This window comes from Echeneis naucrates, chromosome 18 (assembly GCF_900963305.1).
Source record: "Echeneis naucrates chromosome 18, fEcheNa1.1, whole genome shotgun sequence".
NCBI lineage: Eukaryota > Metazoa > Chordata > Actinopteri > Carangiformes > Echeneidae > Echeneis > Echeneis naucrates.
In genome coordinates this window covers 14986146-15008926 of record NC_042528.1, presented here as the reverse complement: position 1 = coordinate 15008926, position 22781 = coordinate 14986146, and the positions used below count along the sequence as shown (strand labels likewise).

At 40.5% G+C, this 22781-nt stretch overlaps 1 protein-coding gene across 1 annotated transcript in view; it reads left to right on the top strand.

Moving 5' to 3' along the window:
* The window catches only part of zanl (zonadhesin, like), a 34676-nt gene that overhangs the window by 3307 nt on the left and 8588 nt on the right, over positions 1-22781 (top strand). The window contains exons 2-32 of the mRNA XM_029526970.1: positions 1423-1569; positions 1705-1970; positions 2953-3037; positions 3119-3271; positions 3572-3739; positions 3825-3922; positions 4214-4292; positions 8648-8972; positions 9168-9589; positions 9701-9894; positions 10018-10159; positions 10433-10677; positions 10855-11003; positions 11196-11324; positions 12473-12611; positions 12900-13041; positions 13636-13832; positions 14035-14173; positions 14254-14370; positions 14703-14827; positions 15207-15352; positions 16401-16544; positions 16766-16873; positions 17845-18014; positions 19148-19350; positions 19587-19731; positions 19988-20235; positions 20390-20567; positions 20727-20835; positions 21241-21335; positions 21587-21763. Of these exons, the coding sequence (XP_029382830.1) occupies positions 1423-1569; positions 1705-1970; positions 2953-3037; positions 3119-3271; positions 3572-3739; positions 3825-3922; positions 4214-4292; positions 8648-8972; positions 9168-9589; positions 9701-9894; positions 10018-10159; positions 10433-10677; positions 10855-11003; positions 11196-11324; positions 12473-12611; positions 12900-13041; positions 13636-13832; positions 14035-14173; positions 14254-14370; positions 14703-14827; positions 15207-15352; positions 16401-16544; positions 16766-16873; positions 17845-18014; positions 19148-19350; positions 19587-19731; positions 19988-20235; positions 20390-20567; positions 20727-20835; positions 21241-21335; positions 21587-21763 (5184 nt within the window). The remainder of the gene's footprint in view (positions 1-1422; positions 1570-1704; positions 1971-2952; positions 3038-3118; positions 3272-3571; positions 3740-3824; positions 3923-4213; positions 4293-8647; positions 8973-9167; positions 9590-9700; positions 9895-10017; positions 10160-10432; positions 10678-10854; positions 11004-11195; positions 11325-12472; positions 12612-12899; positions 13042-13635; positions 13833-14034; positions 14174-14253; positions 14371-14702; positions 14828-15206; positions 15353-16400; positions 16545-16765; positions 16874-17844; positions 18015-19147; positions 19351-19586; positions 19732-19987; positions 20236-20389; positions 20568-20726; positions 20836-21240; positions 21336-21586; positions 21764-22781) is intronic.

Sequence of the window (22781 nt, the reverse complement as noted above, 5' to 3'; positions counted from 1 at the left end):
ATTTTGCAACATCATATAACGTAGTTATCCAGCATTCACATCACCCACCCAACATATCCTTGGTTTTCACATAACACTCCCCTGACCCATCCCAACTTTCTATATAAAGACCTTTGCCCTGTCCCTGCTGCATTCTTCTCTTGGAGTTAGTGATGGATACATTACAGTTTCTTATACTGCTCCTATGGATGTGTGGCTGTGGAGTAGGACAAGCACAGCAAAGGTGAGTAACACTGGTACACCCTGGAAAATCGCCAGTTCATCAGAAGGGCCAACAGAGACAGGCAAAACGAACAACCACTCACACATTTAGAGTCACCAATTAACCTAAAAATGTATGTGTTTGGACGGTGGGAGGAATCCGGAGGAGACCCTCGCAAGCACAGGGAGAGCATGCAAGCTTTGCACTCGAAGGCACCAGGCCCGGGAACTGAACCCAAACCTTCTTATTGTGGGGCAACAGCGCAAACCACTATGCCGCCATGCTGTCACTAATTAAATTTTCATTATGTTGTTCATTAAATGTTCATTATGTCAGGAAGATAGGTTTGTAAATTTGTATTTTATTCCAATTAAAATGTATGGAGTTATGTAGTGTGTATCACACAATGTGTAATAGTCAGAGGACTTTCAATTTGCTCACAACTGTTATCAAGTTAATGTAGTTGTTACACTTTTATTGCTGTAATATCATTGAACCAACTCTACTATTAATATTTTTATGTGATTTGAATTGAAATACAGAATACAGATTACAGGGTCTTGGTGTTGAATAGTAAAGCCTTGGGTGATAAGGGGAGCCATTTCACTGAAACACGACTTAAAATTAACTCATGTCAGGGTTTGCTCATTGCAGCTTGTATGTGTCAAATTTGATTAAACAAGCCTCTGCTTTTGTTAACTGATCCTTCAAACAGGGCTGTTGCACAACTGCTGCACAATGGTTGTACTTATTTACTTAATCTATAATTACATAATTACATCAACTAAAGCATGTGTGGCAATAGTTTAGATAAATCAACACAATTATGTGGTTACGTGGACTTACCTTAACCAACCATAGAAGTAGATAATCATAGATGTCTTCCTTGAAGTACAGAAAATAAATAATTTTGATATTAATGTATTTTGTCCTTACCTCTCAAGTCATCTGTAGTGTAAAGTGCCTCAATACCCAACTTGACTAGTTTCTGTTTTTGTCTCTTACAGCCTACAGAGCACACAAAGAGAGAATGGTAGGCTGGTTTCAGTCATCTAAGTAATTGCTTCCATCTCTGTTGCATATTCCCTTATTAAAACGCAAAATCACGACCAATGCAGTAAAAATGGGCCATAAAATTATCTTCCAGTAACACAAAGTGTGAGCAGTTGAATAATATTACACTGTTTTAATGGTTCTACCTCTACATTGTGTTTTTTCAGCAGTGCTAACCTCTTGTGACTTCAACCAGGACAGTGAACCGTTCTGCAGGTTCAGCCAGGACAGTACAGACAACAATGACTGGACCCGACATAAAGGTTCAACCCCAACACCTGGCACTGGCCCTAGTGGAGACTACCCTGATGGAAGTCAGTCCTAAGTGCATGGTTTATTTTAAAAATTTCATTGCTGTAAAATTATCACATGGGTAAGGTTTTTTGAGGTAAATGTGGAGATCTTAGCTGAAGACATATCCTCTACGGTTTTTTTTTTTTTGTCTGCAGAGGGATTCTATATCTACCATGAATGTGACAATGTGCCTAATGGTCAGAGAGCTCGTTTGATGAGCCCTGCCCTTTCATCAACGGCTTCTCAGATCTGTGTCCAATTTCAATACTACATGTATGGCTCAGATAACCAGAATGTGTTGAGGGTTCTTGCCAAGAGTGACAGTAGAGAGCAGGAAGTATGGAAGAAGATCGGAATCCAGAGTCCATCCTGGCTGCATAATTCCATCACCGTGTCGAAACCCAGCAGCCAAAGTGTCACTGTGAGTGTTAAAGATTCTTTAATGATGTCTTGTTAACATTCAGCTGCAGGTGATTCTGTCCAGCCCACTCCACAAGTTGTCCACCAGTTATAAGTACTCCCCCTCTCCTCCCCCTGTTATACATCCAACAACAGCTAGGTTTTCAGAAAATTTCTGAAGATAACATGACTTGGAATTGTACTGGAAATCAGTGGTGTATAAGATAAAGAGGAAAGGAGACAGCGCAGTGCCCTGTGGAGCTCCTGTACTACTGATCACCACGTCAGACAAAACACTGCCCAGACAGACAAACTCTGGTCTGCCTGTCATCAGTAATCCAAGAAACAATGGAGGTGCCTACACCCATCACCAGCAGCTTCTCCCCCAGTCGCAGTGGCTAAATGGTGTTAAAAGCACTGGAGAAATCAAGGAATGCGATTCTCACAATGCTGCCACCACCATCCAGGTGCAAATGAGCTCATTGCAGCAAGTAGATGACAGCATTGTCAAATCTTATGTGGGGCTGATAGGTACAACTCTAACAGACAATTGTAGAGGGTCCAGCAGTACCTCCACATGTGGCATTAGATGGGCCACGACTAGTCTTTCCAGCACCTTCATCACGTGAGATGTGAGTGCAACTGGTCAATAGTCTTTAAGAGCCGATGGGATCGACTTCTTAGGGAAAGGAACCAAGCAGGACATCTTCCAAAGCAGCTATGCAGCTATGTTGAAATCCCACCTTTCCACCTCAGCCAAGCAGAAAAATTTTTGCAACTTTCTTGTTTCTTTTCAATGCACTTTCATGGTGACTTTTGTTCATACAAAACATGGATGGAATGCATTTGTTGAGGTAAAGGTTTAATTTAAAAGACCTAAATAAAACCTCAAAACTGAAAAAAAAAACAAAAAACAAAAATCAGCCTGAGAATTCATCTAATATAATCACTGCAGAGATGACCAGTGGCCTCTGAGTGTTTATGTTTTTTCTCTGTCTGTATAGATCATATTTGAGGCACAGAGAGGTTTCACTTCTTCCTGTGACTCAGCTCTGGATAACATTGTCATCACTGAAGGGACATGTCCCTGTGAGTTTACACACACACACACACACGGACACACACACACACAAATATTTCTGTATCATTGACTAAACATTTTGTCCACAGCTTGTGTTTCTGGCTGTGATTTTGACACCTCTGATGACCTGTGTGGGTGGACGACACAAAAGGAGCACCCTGGTATATTTGGCTTTGATCAGTGGAATGGACAAACAGAAACTGAAGGCACAGGACCTGATGATGACTTCTCCAAACCTGGTTGTAAGTGGTTCTTGTCATTTCTTTAGGAACTTTTTTTTTTTCGATATTTCACCTGACTTGATAGAAAATACCAATAAAATATTTATAATCAGTCATGGATCATTTCTTCTTTCTTCTTAGACTATAGTCATTCTTTGAATGTTGCATGCTTTTATGCATTTTTTTACACACACCATAAAACATAACATTGTGTAAGCCTTATCTCTGGAAGACCGGTAGAGTTGGCAGAATTAAGAAAATTTGTGACATTTTAATCTGGCCTGAGTGGCACTTATTACATTTTTACTATTCAATATGTAGTGGGTTCCTACATGTTGATGGATTCAATTGAAGCAATCCCCGGAGAGAGTTCTGAGATCAGAAGCCCTCTAATAACGCCCACCTCCGGATGTTTGGACTTCACCTTCCACTATTACCTTTATGGCACCAGTGCTAGCATGGAACTCAGTGTCCACACAATCAGTAGAGGTAAAAGATTATTCATTGCAATGTTCCAGAAACATTGTTTTGATATGATTTTGTTTTTGCTCTAATTTGTTCCTTAATTTATCAGATGGAGACCCTGGACCTGTTCTTTTCACTCTCAGAGGTAACCAGGGTCAAGGCTGGAAACGTGCCGAGGTCCGCTACCTTGGAACTGCTGCTACACAGGTGAATACTTGAAAATGCACGTCGTGTGTCTCTGTATGTGTATGTTGTAATATAAGCCTCTTTCAGCTTTCCGCTATTTTGGGGATTTTTACACTGGATGCCCTTTCTGTCGCAACCCCCACCCTTCACCCCCCCCATTTATATGGGCTTGGGACTGACACAAGAATACCACTGGTTTGTTTTGTGTCTGGGGTTAGAGCCTGGGGCCTATTCATGCAAACCAAGTGCCAGAATGTACTGTACTGTATATGTCTGCACTAACTTACACAAATCCATTTATATGCGTTTCAGTTTGTAATCATGGGTACCTATGGAGAAACTTCTCAGACAGATATTGCTGTTGATGCTGTTTGTATCATGGCGTGCAAAGGTGAGAAATCATTACAATCTACTTATTATCTTCAACCATCACAAACACATTTCTTCTGACAATGGTATATGTTGTCATTGTGTTTTCACTTGTCGAAAACAACGTGGGCTACATAGATAACTGGAAGGCTTTCTGGGGGAGACCTGGTGTAATTAGGAGAGATGGTGTCCATCCCACTGGGATGGACGGGGCCGCTCTCATTTCTAGGAATATGGCCGATTTTATTCGAAATCCAAAACCCTGACAATCCCAAGTCGAGACTAGGAGGCAGAGCCGCAGTTTAACACGCTCCTCTGCGCCTCAGTCAGAGTGCCCACCTGCCGAGAATAGAATAGTCTCTGTCGATGTTTAGGCCTATAGAAACTGTGTCTGTCCCCTGACCACCCAAATTTTGAAAAGTTAATAAACCTAAACTAAACAGAAGAGGAGCTAAAAACAAAAACTTAACTGAAATGAAATGAGCCACAAAGTCAGTCTCAAATAACACTGCGATCAAATGTGGACTGTTGAACATTCGATCATTATCATTAAAATCTCTACTAGTTAACGATCTCATTGCTGATCACCATATTGATTTATTTTGTATAACTGAAACGTGGCTGAAGCAGGATGAGTATGTTAGCATTAATGAAGCTACACCCCCAACTCATGTTAACTTTCATATCCCTCGTACCACAGGTCAAGGAGGTGGGGTGGCTGCAATATTTCAGTCAAACCTATTAATCAACCCTAGACCAAAATCTGTCTGCAGGTCTTTTGAAAGCCTCACTCTTTCCCACTCACTCTTTCCCACTCAGACTGGAAAGGTGAAAAACCAGTTCTGTTAGTTACAGTATACCGTCCACCTGGTCTGTATTCATAATTCCGATCAGAGTTTTCTGAGTTTATATCAGAGTCAAAATCATTATCCTGGGAGATTTAAATATACATGTTGATGTAGAAAGCGACAGCCTTAGTTCTGGGTTTCTTTCCCTACTAGACTCAATCGGCTTTTCCCAGCATGTGAATGAACCCACTCACTTCTACGATCATATCCTTGATCTTGTTCGAACATATGGCATTGAAATTGAAAAGCTAACAATTCTTCCCCAAAATTCTCTCCTGTCTGACCATTACCTTATTACATTTGAGTTTACTTTAATGGGCTCCACAGCATTGAGGAATAAATTCAGCTATAGAAGATTTTTATCTGAAGCTGCTGTGGCTAAATTTAAAGAGAACATTTGGTCATCATTCCCAACAATGCCATATCTAAATTCAAATGAGGATTTCTCCCATACGCAGGTTGATGACCTTGTGACTAGCACTATGGCCACACTGCGTTCGAATCTCGACAATGCCGCCACTCTCAAAAAGAAAGTATTCAATCTGAGGAGGCTGGCTCCCTGGTATAATTACCAAATCCGTGCCTTAAAGCAAACATCAAGGAAATTAGAAAGAAATTGGCGTTCCAGTAAGTCAGAAGAGTCTCACAGAGCCTGGAAAGATAGCCTAAAAACATATAAAAAAGCTCTCTGCAGTGCTAGAAGTTCATATTACTCAGCACTCATAGAAGAAAACAAGAACAACCCCAGGTTTCTCTTCAGCGCTGTAGCCAGGCTGACAGAGAGCCATAGCTCAGTTGAACCAGTGATCCCCTTAACTCTAAGCAGTGATGATTTTATTTTTTTTTACAGATAAAATTCTCACGATCAGAGAAAGAATTTATCAGCTCTTGCCTATGTTAGATAAAAATCCCCTTCTGAATACAGCAACTCCTGAATCAGCTGTGACACCTCTTTTACATCTGGAATCATTCTCACCTCTGAATCTCTCAGAGCTAGCTTCTATAGTTTCATCATCCAGACCGTCAACCTGTCTATTAGACCCAGTACCAACTAGCCTCTTTAAAGAGATCTTTTATTTAATTGAGCTGCTCATTCTAAATTTGATTAATCTGACTTTATTTCTGGGTTATGTACCTCAGGCACTTAAGACTGCGGTCATCAAACCCCAGCTTAAAAAGCCTAATCTTGATCCAGATGTTTTGGCAAACTATAGACCCATATCGAACCTTCCATTTATTTCTAAAATCATTGAGAAAGCTGTAGCAAAACAACTACACGAGCATCTGAATGGGAACAGTTTGTTTGAAGAGTTTCAGTCAGGATTTAGAGCCCATCATAGCACAGAAACAGCGCTGGTTAAAGTCTCCAATGACATTCTAATGGCCTCAGACAATGGATCAGCCTCCATACTTCTCCTTCTAGATCTTAGTGCTGCATTCGACACCATAGATCATAATATTTTACTACAGAGACTGGAACATGAAATTGGAATTAAAGGAACTGCACTAAGGTGGTTCAAATCCTACTTATCAGATAGACATCAGTTTGTTCATGTAAACAGCTCCTCCTCATGTACTGTAGTCAGTCATGGAGTCCCGCAGGGTTCGGTACTTGGACCAATCCTCTTTGCGCTTTATCTGCTCCCTCTAGGCAACATTATCAGGAAACACAGCATCAACTTCCACTGCTACGCAGACGATACTCAGCTGTACCTATCAATGAAGCCAAATGAAGTCACTCAGATAGTCAGACTGCAGGCATGTCTTGAAGACATAAAAGTCTGGATGACTGGAAATTTTTTACTTCTCAACTCTGACAAAACAGAAGTTATTGTACTTGGTCCTAAGCACATCAGAAAAATACTATCTAATCATCTCATCAGTCTGCACGGCATTACTTTGGCTTCCAGCTGCACTGTAAGAAACCTTGGAGTAATTTTTGACTACTTGGTCCTTTGTCCCTCACATAAAACAAGTTAGTAGGGCAGCTTTCTTCCACCTGAGAAACATTAGGAAAATCAGAAACATCCTTTCTCAGGATGATGCAGAAAAACTAGTCCATGCATTTGTAACTTCTAGGCTGGACTACTGTAACTCATTACTATCTGGATGTCCAAACAAATCTCTAAAAGGCCTTCAGTTAATTCAGAACGCTGCTGCATGAATATTAACAGGAACTAGGAAAAGAAATCATATCTCTCCTGTGTTAGCTGCTCTTCATTGGCTGCCAGTAAAATATAGAGTAGAATTCAAAATCCTTCTTTTAAGATATAAAGCTCTTAATGGCCAAGCTCCATCATATCTCAGAGAGCTCATAGTTCCTTACTGTCCTAGCAGGCCACTCCGCTTTCTAGATGGAGGTTTACTTGTGGTTCCTAGAGTCTCCAAGAGTAAATCTGGAGGCAGATCGTTCAGTTATCAGGCTCCTCTTCTTCCAGCATCGGTCCGGGCGGCGGACTCTTTAGTAATTTTCAAGACCAGGCTTAAAACTTTCCTGTATGACAGAGCTTATAGTTAAAAAGTTAAAGTCCTCTTCTCTTTAGCTATGCTGCTCTAGGCCTAGGCTGCTGGGGGAAGGACTGAGCTTCTCTCTCTCTCTCTCTCTCTCTCTCTCGCTCTCTCTGTCTCTCCCTGTCTCTCCCTGTTACCCTCTCTCCCCCTCTCCATCTTTCTCTCTCCCTTCATCTCGCTCGCTCTCTTTTCCTCCCCCCTTGCATGCGTTGATAAGAACCATCCTTCTTAAAAAAAAAAACACAGTTTCACCCAGTTCTAAGCATTTATACTGCATTTACTAACCATGTTCTCCAATGCCTGTCTCCCTGTCTCACTCTCTCTCTCTCTCTCTCCCACTCTCAACCCAACCGGTCGAGGCAGATGGGTTTCTGCCTCTTAAAGGAAGTTTTTCCTTGCCACTGTTGCCAAGTGCTTGCTCATCGGGGGAACTGTTGGGTCTCTTTAAATAAATTTATAAAGAGTTTGGTCTAGACCTGCTCTATATGTAAAATGCCTTGATGTAACTTTGTTATGATTTGGCGCTATACAAATAAATCTGATTTGATTTGATTTGATTTAGATCAACCAACAACTTCTATACCGCCAGTAACTACTCCACGACCAACAACGGGTGGACCAACTACACTAAAATCAACAACTGCTGGACTGACTACCCCAAAACCAACCACTGCTAAACCCACCACACTGAAACCGACAACTGCAGGACCCACTACACCAAAACCGACAACTGCTAAACCCACTACACTGAAACCGACAACTGCAGGACCCACTACACCAAAACCAACAACTGCTAAACCCACTACACTGAAACCGACAACTGCAGGACCCACTACACTGAAACCGACAACTGCAGGACCCACTACACTGAAACCGACAACTGCAGGATCCACTACACTAAAACCGACAACTGAAAAACTAACAACTCCTGCACCCACTACACTAAAACCAACAACTCCAAAACCTATAACTTCTCGACCCACTATACCAACAACAACAACTGCTAAATCCACTACACTGAAACCGACCACTCCAAAACCAACAACTCCTGGACCCAGTACACCAAAACCAACAACTGCTAAATCCACTACACTGAAACCGACAACTCCAAAACCAACAACTGCTAGACCCATTACACCAAAACCAACAACTGAAAAACCAATAACTCCTGGACCCACTACACCAAAACCAATAACTCCTGGACCCACTACACCAAAACCAACAACTGCTAAATCCACTACACTGAAACCGACAACTCCAAAACCAACAACTGCTAGACCCATTACACCAAAACCAACAACTCCAAAACCAATAACTCCTGGACCCACTACACCAAAACCAACAACTGCTAAATCCACTACACTGAAACCGACAACTCCAAAACCAACAACTGCTAGACCCATTACACCAAAACCAACAACTGAAAAATCAACAACTCCTGGACCCACTACACTAAAACCAACAACCGCTGGACTGACTACCCCAAAACCAACAACTGCTAAATCCACTACACTGAAACCAACAACTGCTAGACCCATTACACCAAAACCAACAACTCCAAAACCAATAACTCCTGGACCCACTACACCAAAACCAACAACTGCTAAATCCACTACACTGAAACCGACAACTCCAAAACCAATAACTCCTGGACCCACTACACCAAAACCAACAACTGCTAAATCCACTACACTGAAACCGACAACTCCAAAACCAACAACTGCTAGACCCATTACACCAAAACCAACAACTGAAAAACCAATAACTCCTGGACCCACTACACTAAAACCAACAACCGCTGGACTGACTACCCCAAAACCAACAACTGCTAAACCCACTTCACTGAAACCGACAACTCCAAAACCTACCACTGCTGGGCCAACTACCCCAAAACCAACAACTCCAAAACCAACAACTCCTGGACACACTACACCAAAACCAACTACATCAAAGCCACCAAGTATGACTTTTTCTTTGAAAATTTTTTTTTAATAACGCTATTATTTATTTCTTCTGGATTTCATTTTCTCTCTTTTCCCAACAATGCTCTCATCTTCCCTGTGTTTTATAGAACCATGTCCTCCTGATGCCGAGTATATAAACTGTGGTCCAGCTTGTATCCCCACTTGTATGGAGCCATCGACCAACTGCTCTGGTTCCTGTATCAGTGGCTGCTTCTGCAAACCAGGCTTTGTGTTCAAGGGGCGACGCTGTGTGCCGCTAGAGAGATGTGGCTGTCTGGATGACCAGAATAACTATTATGAGGTCAGATGAATATGAAAAAATATGGTAGAAGAGTGCATAACAAGAAGGTTGCATATTGTCATCCTGTTAACATAAGGTACACACTTCCAGTATTAAACCTTTTTTAATTTTTTTTTTTTTCAGCCTGGTGAGATTGTTTTTGAAGATGGCTGCTCAAAGCTTTGTCACTGTGCAGGGAACTACACTTTGGAATGTGTTGATAATTCCTGTGAAACCACTGAAGAGTGTCGTGAGGTTAATGGTGTTGCAGGCTGCTATCCTAAAGGTATTTCTTTCTCTATATCGTGTCCAGTGGCATAATACAATAATCACAATATCTTTAATTGTTCCTATTCATCTGTACTGCAGTCGTATTAAATCTGAGGATTTACAATTCTGTAACAATCAATTGAACAACTGCTCTTCAGCCAAGAGAGCATGTGATGCTTTGAAAAGCAAGCATGAGACTGGAATTTAATTGATTCATTAATTAATCAAACTTTGAATTACTCGTAAAATCTGATCACAATTTATACGGTCACATTTGTCCCTCCTTCAGATACATCCACATGCATAGCATCAGGTGATCCCCACTACACCACCTTTGACAAACGCCGGTACAACTTCATGGGAAACTGCAGCTATTTGATGTCTAAACCATGCAATGAAACAGCTCTGCCATACTTTGAGGTCCACACTGACAATGAAAATCGCTATAACAATCCCACAATCTCCTATGTGAAAGCTGTACACGTATATGTGCACATATTGAAAATCTCCATTCTTAAAGGTGGAACTGTGCAGGTAAGAAATGAGAGCAGGAACAGTAATACATGTTGGAAGAGACAACAATTATCCCATTTCCATATCGAGAACATCTCAAATCCTGTTGTGAAATCAGTTGGATAATTTTAAAATGCACACATCCATACAGTGGAATTAGTAGTTGGATTTTTTTTTTCTTTTCTTTTTTAACTATAGATAAATGGAACCAAAGTAAACCTGCCAGTGACTCCGGTCCCAAGTGTCTCTGTGTTCAAGTCAGGGAAACACTACACTGTCTCCATGAACTTTGGTGTGACAGTTCGCTATGATGGAAACCATTTTATGGACATCAAAGTGATCAAAGAGTAAGTGAATAGATACTGTCACCAGAGACTGTATTTTACATACTTTTTCTCAAACCTAAAAAAGAAATTGAATTGAATTGAAAATAAATTGATCAGTGAAATGCTAATGTTTAGTGTAGTGAGTCACAAAATGAATAGATGCTGGTCACTTCATAAAAGTAACTAGCATGCTGATGTTATTGCATTGCACAGCTATGAAAAGGAACTGTGTGGACTGTGTGGAGATTATGATGGAGATGCCAAAGATGACTTCCGTACACCAGATGGATTATTGACCAACAATGTCAATGACTTCGGACACAGCTGGAACACTAATCCAGAGTAAATTTTGCACATTACAATCATGCATTAATATTTCAGATAGTGTTAATTTTGTTAGATTATTTTAGATTTGGTCTTGTCCTCAAAGTTTCACTAATGCACTCATTTAGTAAATGTCACTTTTTATTTCAGTGTACTGTCTTAGCCATTGATTGATTCATTCATCTTCTACTCCTTATTCGTTTTTGGGTCAAGCACAAGGAGAACTCTGCACACAGAGAGGCGCCACGCTGGGAATTGAACCCATGAACTTCTTGCTGTGAGGCAACAGTGCTAACCACTATACCGCTGCCCCTTGCTTAGCCAACCAATTTAATTTAAATAAAAAAAAAACAACAAAAAAAACCACAAAATTTTAATGTTAATGCATCTTTAGAAAACAAAAACTGAAAACAAAGCAATACAATAACATTCAGAAATGGAAGAGGATATGAAAATCTACTTTAGAATGATGCAGCAACATAAGCAAATCAGATACATAGCAAACAGAGCAGCAGTTGAATTCCAGCCACCATCGTAGTGGCCTCTGGCATGACAGAAGGTTTTTGTTAAACTGCACATCAATAGGGTTGTGCTCGTTGGGGATAAAAGGCAAAGGAATCAGTGATTGCTCTGACCTTACCTTACTGTTTGATAACATGAATGCTGGTGTTAAAATTTCTCTATTAATGAAAGCTGTATCCACAATACACTCACATGAAGCAAAGTTCAACCAGTTTGTCACAACCACAAGTAGAAAATGAGTGGGAGCAAATCATGGTAAATGTGCAGGTTGTACCAAGGAATCCAGGAATCTGTGGGTTCAAGTTTCTGACAGCAGGTTATCCAGAATAAGGAAAATTATAAGAAATAAAAAAGCCAAAGACAAATATCCTGCTTGTTCTGTAATTCTGTAAGCCTTAGTGGCAGAAACTAAGAAACTTTTCATATAATTTACGCCTTTATTCAGAGACTTTGATGGTAATAATGACCATAAATTTTTGTGTGGCCGACCTGTTGCTGTGATAGTTTCAATCCAGACTCAGGGTGAATTAGACAAAGCCTGCAGTGACGTTACGAGACTAATACATGCAGGCCTAATGTCATAACTGTACCCTTTTGTCAGGATTGCTCCAGTGTAACCTCTCACTGACTGTCTATATGAACAGATGCAACAAGAAGCCCAACACCACCATCCCTGACTGCAATGAAGAAGAGCAGGAACAGTATGAAAGCTCTGGATATTGTGGTATCCTGTTAGACAAAAAGGGTCCTTTCGCAGCGTGCCACCCCAGAATAAACCCCAATGTAACTACACACATACACACACACACAGTATTCAATGCTCCAAATATGGAGCAATTCCCTCAATTAACTACAAATACGTTTCTTTTCAATATTAATACATTTTAAGAATATTAAGAATTTTAGTGCACATCCAATAAGATGAGATCAGACAAAAGAACATAATCCTGTATTTGTCCCTCCTTTGGTAAAATTTGCAATGAAAATAAGAGTAGGAAAATTTCTTACATTAATTATGCAATGTAAGGATGAGATTGGGTTCACCTGCAAAATATCTGTGTTTGTCCTCAGAATTACTTCAGAGACTGTGTCTTTGACCTGTGTGAGCTTAATGGCGCTAAACCCATTCTGTGTGAAGCCATTGAAGCCTACATCAATGAATGCCAGGACCGTGGGGTCATCATTGGACCTTGGAGGAATGAAACCTTTTGCCGTAAGTGTTGGATAAATGTAGAACTAACAGGTACTTTGTTGCCAGACAGCCAAACATCAGTGCTCACCCTCAATGACACACGAAAAAGAAACATACAAGTAGGCTACAAATTTAACGGATGCTTTCACAGTTCACAAGACCGATTAAGGACCGCGTTTCAGCCAGTTCTTCCAAAAGCCAGTCTGAGTATGACAGAGGAAATCAATCAATATGTGTGTGTTGGAGAGAGCAAGAGCAATCACAAAGGACATAGCCCTGCAGTGATGAATCAATTAATGAATTCATTCATCCATTGACCTTCTACTGCTCATCCATTTTAAATATTTTTTTCATAATTACAGAAACATCTTCAGGCTTAAAGAAACCCCCACTCACTTCTAAAAATAAGTTGCACATCTGTCCTAAAACAAATTTTGTGATTTTATCAAGAAAATAGTTCACAATAAATGTGGGCACTAAAAATAGTTTTCTAGAGATAAAGTCACTAAGACCTGCTGAGTCAAAACAAATCAGTAACACAGGCGTGAATAAATTTTTAGTGTACATAAAATGTGGAATATTTGAGAATGTATGTATTCACTGTTTTCCCTTTAGCCCTGAGCTGCCCCCCCAACAGCCACTACAAGCCTTGTGCAGATGCCTGTCAGGAGACATGCTCTGGAAAACCTTCCCATTGTGAAGGCCCCTGCTCTGAAGCCTGTGTGTGTAATCCTGGGTACATCCTTAGCTCCGGCAAGTGTGTCAAGACGAGTTCATGTGGCTGCAAACACAGCAATAACCAGTATTATGAGGTACACAGATATGTGTGTGTGTGTGTGTGAGTAAGTGTCTGTGAGCAGCTATGGCGACCTGTTCCTTTGAATTGATAGTTGTGTTGAACCCAGATTTTTTTTCATTACTTTACTTTTCCATTCATTTTGCATCTATTATTCCAGACAACCTTTGATTCAAGCTTCTCCCTGCTAATGCATTTGACATGTTTGTATTTCTCAGCCTGGAGAGGATTTTTATGTGGAGGACTGTAAGCTGAAGTGTAGGTGTGATCCTCCATTCATTACATGTGCAGCCTCTGAGTGCCCCCCAATGCATGAGTGCAAACACCAGAATGGAGAATTAGGCTGCTATCCCACCAGTAGGTTCTGTGAAGTAATAAACTGAAACATGAACCAAAAGTTGAGTTTGTTCACTCAGTTGTGTTGCTATCTCTCTCAGGTTTTCAGGACTGTGTGGTCTCTGGAGATCCACATTACAGCACATTTGATAAGAAGTTTTACAGTTTCATGGGAACATGTACTTACACAATGGCCAGATCCTGCAAGAACAAAACAGGTAGAAGCAGGTTTAGATTTTTATGGATATTAAGTTACAATTCTATGTTTCTTCTTGTAACCTTTGATATATAGGCATATGTGGGTTTTTGAAATTCAACATTGCAGAGCTGATAAAATCACACATGCTTTTCATGTATTTAATTTTTAACTGCAGAAAAAAAAGCAGAAACTGAACTGAGAATATAAATAGAGAGAAATCACAATTAATTCATTAGACTGTTCTGCATTAGAATTGCAGGGCATGTGGTTTAGTCTGCACAACAGAACATGAATTTACTCATAAAATTAATTTTCACTACAAAAATGTCTGTCACTGTACGAAATGTGCAGGTCCTTGGTTTTCAGTGGAGGGGAAGAATGAGGAGAGAGGAGTGCCAGGTGTGTCCTACTTAAGGAAACTCTATGTCACTGTTAATGGAATCACTGTGACCCTGATGAAGGCCCGGAGAACACTGGTCAGTATGGATACACCACCACACAATACACAACTCAACACACATGGCAGCTGTCTGTCAATTCTAAACCTCGCGTTTGGTGAAATTACAGTTTAGGGACTGCCCTTATATTTTATCATTTATCATCATTTATTTGATCTCATCCTCATTCTTTGCCTTGGGTCTCTTTATTTTCTTTACAATTCCAGAAATCTGCTTCTACTCTTTCTTCATATCCTCCTTTGTTTGATCCAACAGCTCAAAAAGTTTTTTTAATCTCAATGCAGAGTCGAAGTCTGATCTTTTTTCATCCCTGTCGCTCATTACTTCAAAAACTGAAAGGAAACTGCATTTGTATTTTAATCATCTTAATGTCATCCCTCTGTCATCCTTCCTGAAGGTGAATGGAGTGCGGGTGGCTCTCCCTTACTCCCCCTCTCCTCTCATGACTCTCAGTCTTTCTGGTCAGTACATCATACTGCAGACAAACTTTGGCCTCGAGGTGCGTTGGGATGGAAACCATCATGCAAAGATTTCAGTTCCCAGGTTGGCTTAAAGAATATTATTTTAATATTGGCATAGTTAAATGGTCACACCATGTCAGAGGTTGACCTGCCCCTTGATGATTTTTGAATATGGCTGTTCTCAGAATAGCATCAACAGGTTAGGTCTGGCCCTCTAGTTAAAATACATCCAATAAACAAGTATAAATCAGAACCAATGGAACTGAGAGGACTTTGTGAAAGGTCATAAAAGTACAAACGAAAGAAGCAAGTATATAACTCATGTCACTTACCGAATCTTTTCAATATGGAGTCAAATTTTTCCCAGAAGTTTTCACAGTTTGAAGAAACTTTTTGAACAACATCACACAGCAAAAACACAATCTATGGAAACACATGGGAATGTCTGTCATTGAGATGAGCTATTATCTGGGTTGTTCACTGCAGGATTTCATAATATGATTTAAACATGAAGCAGATTTGGCCTTGATTCCTTGAATTTGACCAAAGTGTTTTAGCCTATGTGTCTGTCTCATTCTGAATCTTTCAACAATTGTTCATCTCTAATGGACTTAAATGAGTAATCCAAGTATTGTAACACCTGGGTTTATATTTATACTAATACCAATACATTCAAGTGTGACTTGTAAATTAGCAAAAAGAACTTCAGACACAGAGTGATATGAACTAGTTTCCCAACAAATATCAGAATTTCTTCAAATGCAGCCAGGATATAATAGTCTACATCTTAAATCTGGATCTGATTTGAAGTGATCAACATCATGGTTTAATTTCATTTTAGCTTGACACAACTAGAGGTTAATTTCAACAACCAATAAATCAGATTGGAATCTGTGCATGATGCAGTTGAAAGGTCATACACATGTGAATGAATCCTCCCTGGAACTTTGCTGATAGGCTCTTTCTTCTATTGATGATGATCTGAATAATTGTGTCAGGTTGAAGAGATTTCATCCTCTTGTTGCTTTGTGTCTAGATTTCCATAGAAGGTCCAATGGTTTTTATTTAAATATTCTTAAAATAACCCTCTTCATCTCTTAATGCCTAATTCTCTGTCTTTATCCATTCAGCTCCTACTTTGACCAGATGTGTGGTCTCTGTGGTGATTATGATGGCAACCCAAACAATGACTACACCAAACCTGATGGCACACTTGTAGCTAATGTTAATGACTTTGCTAACAGCTGGAAAACAGAGGAAGATGAGGATGATAGGTTAGTTGACACACATTCATTGTTATCTGAGTTTTTTTGAACCCTCTTTTGATATTCAGAAGTGTGACTAAGCTATACGTGATTAGGCTGATAAACTGACTGCACATGTATTCAGTCACTGTTGACAATGAATCTCATGGATGAAAAATTAAATGTGCTACAATTATCAACTCATTAACTTCTCCAATGGAACATTACCCTGGTGTGTCTCCATGGATCAGGTGTACACCAGGCACCGAGCCTGACCTTAAGTGTGACCCCAAACTTCAGGCTGAAGTGGTGAAACCAGACAAATGTGGGAAAATAAAAGACCCCATTGGACCCTTTAGGTAAGTAATTCCTGACAGGTTGTAAATCCATCTTTATTTTTATCCTTCTGTATCTTTTTTGTGTCTTTTTTTTATCTTAATATCAGCAGTCCACCTTAAAGAAAGTTGATAACCTATCTCTATTTCCTTCTCACTCGCTCAAGAATGAAATGTATCTGTACATGTCACCTCAAATTGACTTCAGAACAGAGACAAATACATCGTCAGCATGTGTTTATATAGTGGGGCTGGTCAGATCAAATGGCACCAACAATAGTTCTTTACCTGCTTTGCAACTGTACAGACAACAAGCATGTTATTTCAAAAGAGGCAATTGGAAGTGAAACCATAAACAAATGTCTTTAAACCTTGTTTTAGACAAACTGTGACATTTTTACAAAGATGACATGACTCGCTTATTAGATTACAGTCAGTTTATTAATGGAACATCTGATAGACAGCAGTGGACTCTGAACCACACATACACAGATTCTCAGGTCAGAGTCAACAACAGAATCCTTAAACAATATAATAAAATTAATGATTTAAACATGCATATAAATAAATATAGATAAAATAAACATACATACATACAAACATATGCATGAAGATAACATATTGTATAAAAATAAAAATATGGAATAGACATAATAGTCTTTGACACACATAGTGCATGTTAATCAGTAGCTACTATCACTATGATCAGTAGCAGAGTGATCCATGAACATGGTGAAATGTGTTTTCATCTCTTCATGGTTTCATCTCTAAATGTAAATGTAACACTCACATGTATTTTTTCAGTTTTTACATTTGAAATTCAACAACTTTTTTTTACTTCAGTTTTTGGGGTGAGATTTTGTGTTTGTTTAAATATATAAATGTAAGGTAATCTTTATGAGATGAGAGAATTTGGGAACATGGCAAATATTGGAATTCATTAGTAGCTCAATTTCCTGCCCATTTCAAAGTGTTCTCCATTTTTCCTGTTCCAGGGAGTGTATCCATGTGGTGGATCCCACTCCGTTTTTTCAAAGCTGTGTGTATGACATGTGTCAGTTTAATGGCCAGCAAAAAGTCCTCTGTGACCAGCTCCAGGCATACACTGACACCTGCCTGGTCAACGGAGCCAAAGTGGACCAGTGGAGGACTCCATACTTCTGCCGTAAGATTGCAGCAACTCAATAACAGAATTTTGTTGTCAGGCACAGGACAAGTGAAGACAACCACGGAAACCCCCATAAATCTGATAGATCTGCCCCAAACATTTTCATGTTATTCTCTTTAAGAATGAACCTATTCTATAAGAAGTATTCTGATAAAATGATTAAAGAACAGTTCTTATATTTCATTTTAATTTTTGGTCCGGCTGGAAGGATTGTAGTGGTCAGCTACCCAGGCACTTATTCCAGATCAGAGTAGTTGCATGCAGGGCAAACGATGGTCAAAAGCATGTGTGAACATAGATCAACATCAACCCCTGGTGTGGTTAACCAACAACCTAAATACATAAAAGAGAGAGTAACCAAAATAAATGTGTGTGTACAAAGGTCAATAGTAGAGTTCTTAACTGTACTTCTTTAATGCCAGGTTGGCCCAGCAAACATTACTCAGTTCTTGGACAGGCAATTTTTCTTCTTTATGCTTTGTCCAAATCCAGTGTGCAGTTGTCAGAGCTGTTGGTCTGAGTGGTCAAATTCCTCCTTTTTGCCTCGAGTTAGTTGGGTTGCTGGTGTTGCAGTTAATTTAGTAGTTGATGCCAGCTTGAGGGTCAGTTCTTGCAGGGAACTGCAGGGAGGCAATCAGTTTGTCCGCTCATAGACATCATAGGTATTGCCTTGAGTCACTACCATAGTAAGAGTGAAGAGTTGCAAAGGAAGTCAGGGCCAGCCTCCAGGCCAGGAAAGTGAATCTAAAAGATGCCTCAGAGGATCCAAGCCAAAAAATGAGCCAGCAACAAGAGGGAGGAGCCCAAGAAGGTGCATGGGAAATGAGACAGAGCGATAGAGACAAAAACAGCTAGAGGAGGAACAAACCAAGGTTTTTGGATACCTGGGTCACGTCATACATTGACCAATAACAACTGGACTTGTCCTGTCAATTTATAATCACATGATGAGGTGCAAAACAATTTTTTATTCTTAGTGTCAGCATGTTACTGCGTGTAGTACTTCATTATGACTGCAAGCATCAAACCGACACCCCTTTTCAAACCGAATAAAAACCTCGATTGTCCAGTTTTTGTTGATTGTTTGTTGATCCCTGTCTCTGTCTTTACCTCTCTCTCTGTCATTGCAGCCCTGACCTGTCCTCCTAACAGCTCCTACTCTCTGTGTATGAGTTCATGTCCGGAGACATGTCTGGGTGTGGTTGGGCCCCCTGGATGTGAGGATGTGTGTGTGGAGGGTTGTAAGTGTGATCCTGGCTTCATCCTCAGCAGTGACATATGTGTGGCCCTGAAAGACTGCGGCTGTGTGGACACCAGCGAGACTTATCACCCTGTAAGTCATTTCAAACACTCCATGCTTCTATTATTCATTTCTAGAGGTGATTACATAATATGAATAATAACAATCCAGTATGTCCAGTAACATTCAGTAATCAATACTGAAATATATTATGTTTAGCTGATTTTACACCCACTTCTAATCAGACCAGTTGGCTGCGGCTGAGTCTGACACATGATGCTGATAGTGTTTTCAATGGAGGACTATGATTGGCACCTTTTGTCTGTCAGGTGGGTGATGAGTGGTACCTTGAGCACTGTGAGGAGAAGTGTGTATGTCACAGTGGAGGTTTCATCCAGTGTCACAACAGCAGCTGTAAACCATCCACTGAGAGCTGCCAGCTGCATGATGGAGAGTACAAATGCCAACCACTAGGTATGCAGACACACACACACACACACACACACACACACACACACACACTGAATATGTTTTATGTGTGTGTATTCTAAATCAGTCTACGTCACCATATCAGCCTGATATTTCCCATTAGAACTCAAGGCTTAATCTCAGTCATGTCCCTCTGAAAGGTCTCTAAGAAACAAAGTGAGTTTATTTGAACATGAACTGAATGGAATCAAACATTGCCATTCCAATCCCTTTCAACTCACTTTTGTACTTGCTTCATCAGGAAGTGGAATCTGCTCAGTATCCGGTGATCCGCACTACACCACTTTTGACAAACACACCCACCATTACATGGGAGCCTGCTCATACACGATGACCAAGCTCTGCAACATCTCCTCCGACTTGCCGTACTTCGCTGTAGATACACAGAATGAACACAGAGGAAGTAACAAGAAGGTTTCCTACGTCAGAGCTGTGGTGATCAATGTGAATGGAGTGACTGTGATCCTTGGCAAGGGCCGAAAAGTCCAGGTAAGGCCACTTGACTGGTTGGGAAACCTGTTTCCTGCTGAGGCAAAATACCTGTTGTGTAAAATTTTACTAATTTGTTTAAAATAAAAACACTGTCCATTTTCTCCGCTGTGTTAGCTAACCCAAGTAAAGTAAATATTTTTCTGCTCTTTAGATCAATGGGACAATGGTTGTCCCACCTGTCACCTCCATCAGTGGAGTAATGATCTATCTGAGTGGAAAGTTTGTTGTCCTGGAGACCTCCTTTGGCCTGAGAGTGCGTTTTGATGGTAACCACCATGCTGATGTCACTGTACCCACTTCCTACAATGGCCTGCTTTGTGGCCTGTGTGGTAAGAAGCAGTTTAAGTTTTTTGAAAATTTGCACTTGTATCTGACAGCAATATCCACTTGATTTTCCACACTGAAATTCTTCAGCACTACTATGCAGCCATGTTGACTGGTCTGTAGTCAGTCTGTAGTGAGATACTAGATATCTGTTGCCCTGGCAGGAAATTTCAATGGAAACCTAGAAGATGACAACCTAAAGCCAGACAATCAACCAGCAGCCAACACCAATGAGTTTGGTGACAGCTGGCAGGTTCCTGACCCCCGGCCTGAGTAAGTGATGACTGATTATTATCCAATTTAGAGTCACCAATCAACCTAAACATGCATGTCTTTGCACGGTGGGAGGAAACCCACGGAAGCACAGAGAAAACATATAAACTCCATACAGAAAGGCCCCAGGCTCAGGAACCAAACCTTCTCATTGTGGGGCACTAGTGCTAACCACTATACCGCCGTGCTGTTATTTCTGTGCTGTGTTGGTTAAAATGCATGTATGTTCAATTTGCAATGTGGGTTATTATATTTATGCTAATACCCTAAAGAACAATAAAACAGTTCAAACACAATAGTTCAATATCAAAGATCATTGTGGTTCATTATGACTGCTAAGCATCAATGATGATCAACCACAATCACTTTATTCTATTTTAATGCATATTACTCAATCTTGTCAAGCTGCACCAATGGAGGAGAGCACGAAGACTGTGATGATGAAGTGGAGGAGGATGCCAAGAAGCCCACCAGCTGTGGCATGATCACTGACCCCAATGGTATCATACACACTGTCTTGATTACATGTCATTTACATTTCACAGTATGAGCAACAAAGAGAGCAGGGTGTTAAGTTAGCCGTCTCAATACAGGAGTAGGTGTGGTCCTGCTCCAGAAACTTAACTATAAGCTTCAGTGATTGGAGCTCAGAGAAGACAGCGGACTCTCAACAAAGTTATCATAGAACTAAGAAAGAAGAAAATAATCACTGGGTAAAATGACTTTAATATGATGTTAATCTCACTCACAGGGATCTTTAAGCCCTGCCACTCTTTTGTGCCCCCTGATCCATACTTTGGAAACTGTGTGTATGACATGTGCGCCACTGGAGGTCAGACCATTGCTCTGTGCCAGGCCATAGAGAGCTATGCTGACATGTGTGCTGCTGCAGGAGTCCCCATCGCATGGAGGAACGTCACTTTCTGTCGTGAGTACATCAAAAGAGTTTTAGCAATGTCTCATGTTACTGTGGTCAGGTTTATTACTAGAGTTTTCGCTGTAGCTCTGATTAAGTCACTCATGAGAAAGCTTTATCTCACTGCTTTAGATGCAAGTCTTACTACATTTCATGCATTTCTCACAAAAAACATTAACTATTAAAACCATCAAAAGTTTTAGCAGATGTGTTAAAGCAGTTGTAAAAAAAACAGTATTGGTAAATATCTGAGTACAGAGAAATGGTTTACATGAAAACAAACGATGCCTTGAAATTATTCTGTTTTAAAGGACCTTCAATGGGAGGCAGTCAGAAGAAGCTCAGTTCAGGCTGGGTCTGGTCTCCATTGCGCGTTCATTTCGCCCCAAAATGGTCATATAGGTGAAATCCCAGAATATAATTATTTAGTCAAATCAAATCAGATTTATTTGTATAGCGCCAAATCATAACAAAGTTACATCAAGGCACTTTACATATAGAGCAGGTGTAGACCAAATTCTGAGGCGCACAGAAGCGTGCTAAACTGCGGCTCTGCCTCATGGTCTCGACTCGGGGCTGTCAGGGTTTTGGCTTTCTAATAAAATCGGCCATATTCCTAGATATGAAAGCGGCCCCACCCACAGTGGGATGGACACCATCTCTCCGAATAAGAGAAGGTCTCCCCCAAGAAAGTCTTCCAGTTATCGATGTAGCCCACATTGTTTTCGGGACACCACCTCGACAGCCAGCGTCATGTGACTGTCATCACTGGTCCGATAGGGGAGTGGGCCAGGGAAAACCACAGTGTCTGACAACTTGCACACCAATTCCACAGTAATCTTTGTGACTTCCAAGTGGCAAAGTCGGGTGTCATTACTGCCGACGTGAATAACGATTTTACATATTTACGTTTACCCTTAGTTTCAGATAAGACTGGATGTCGCCTGCTCTGGCCCCCGGGATACACTTAACTATGGCCGCCGGTATCGCTAACTTCACGTTCCTCAGAATAGAATCGCCAATCACGAAA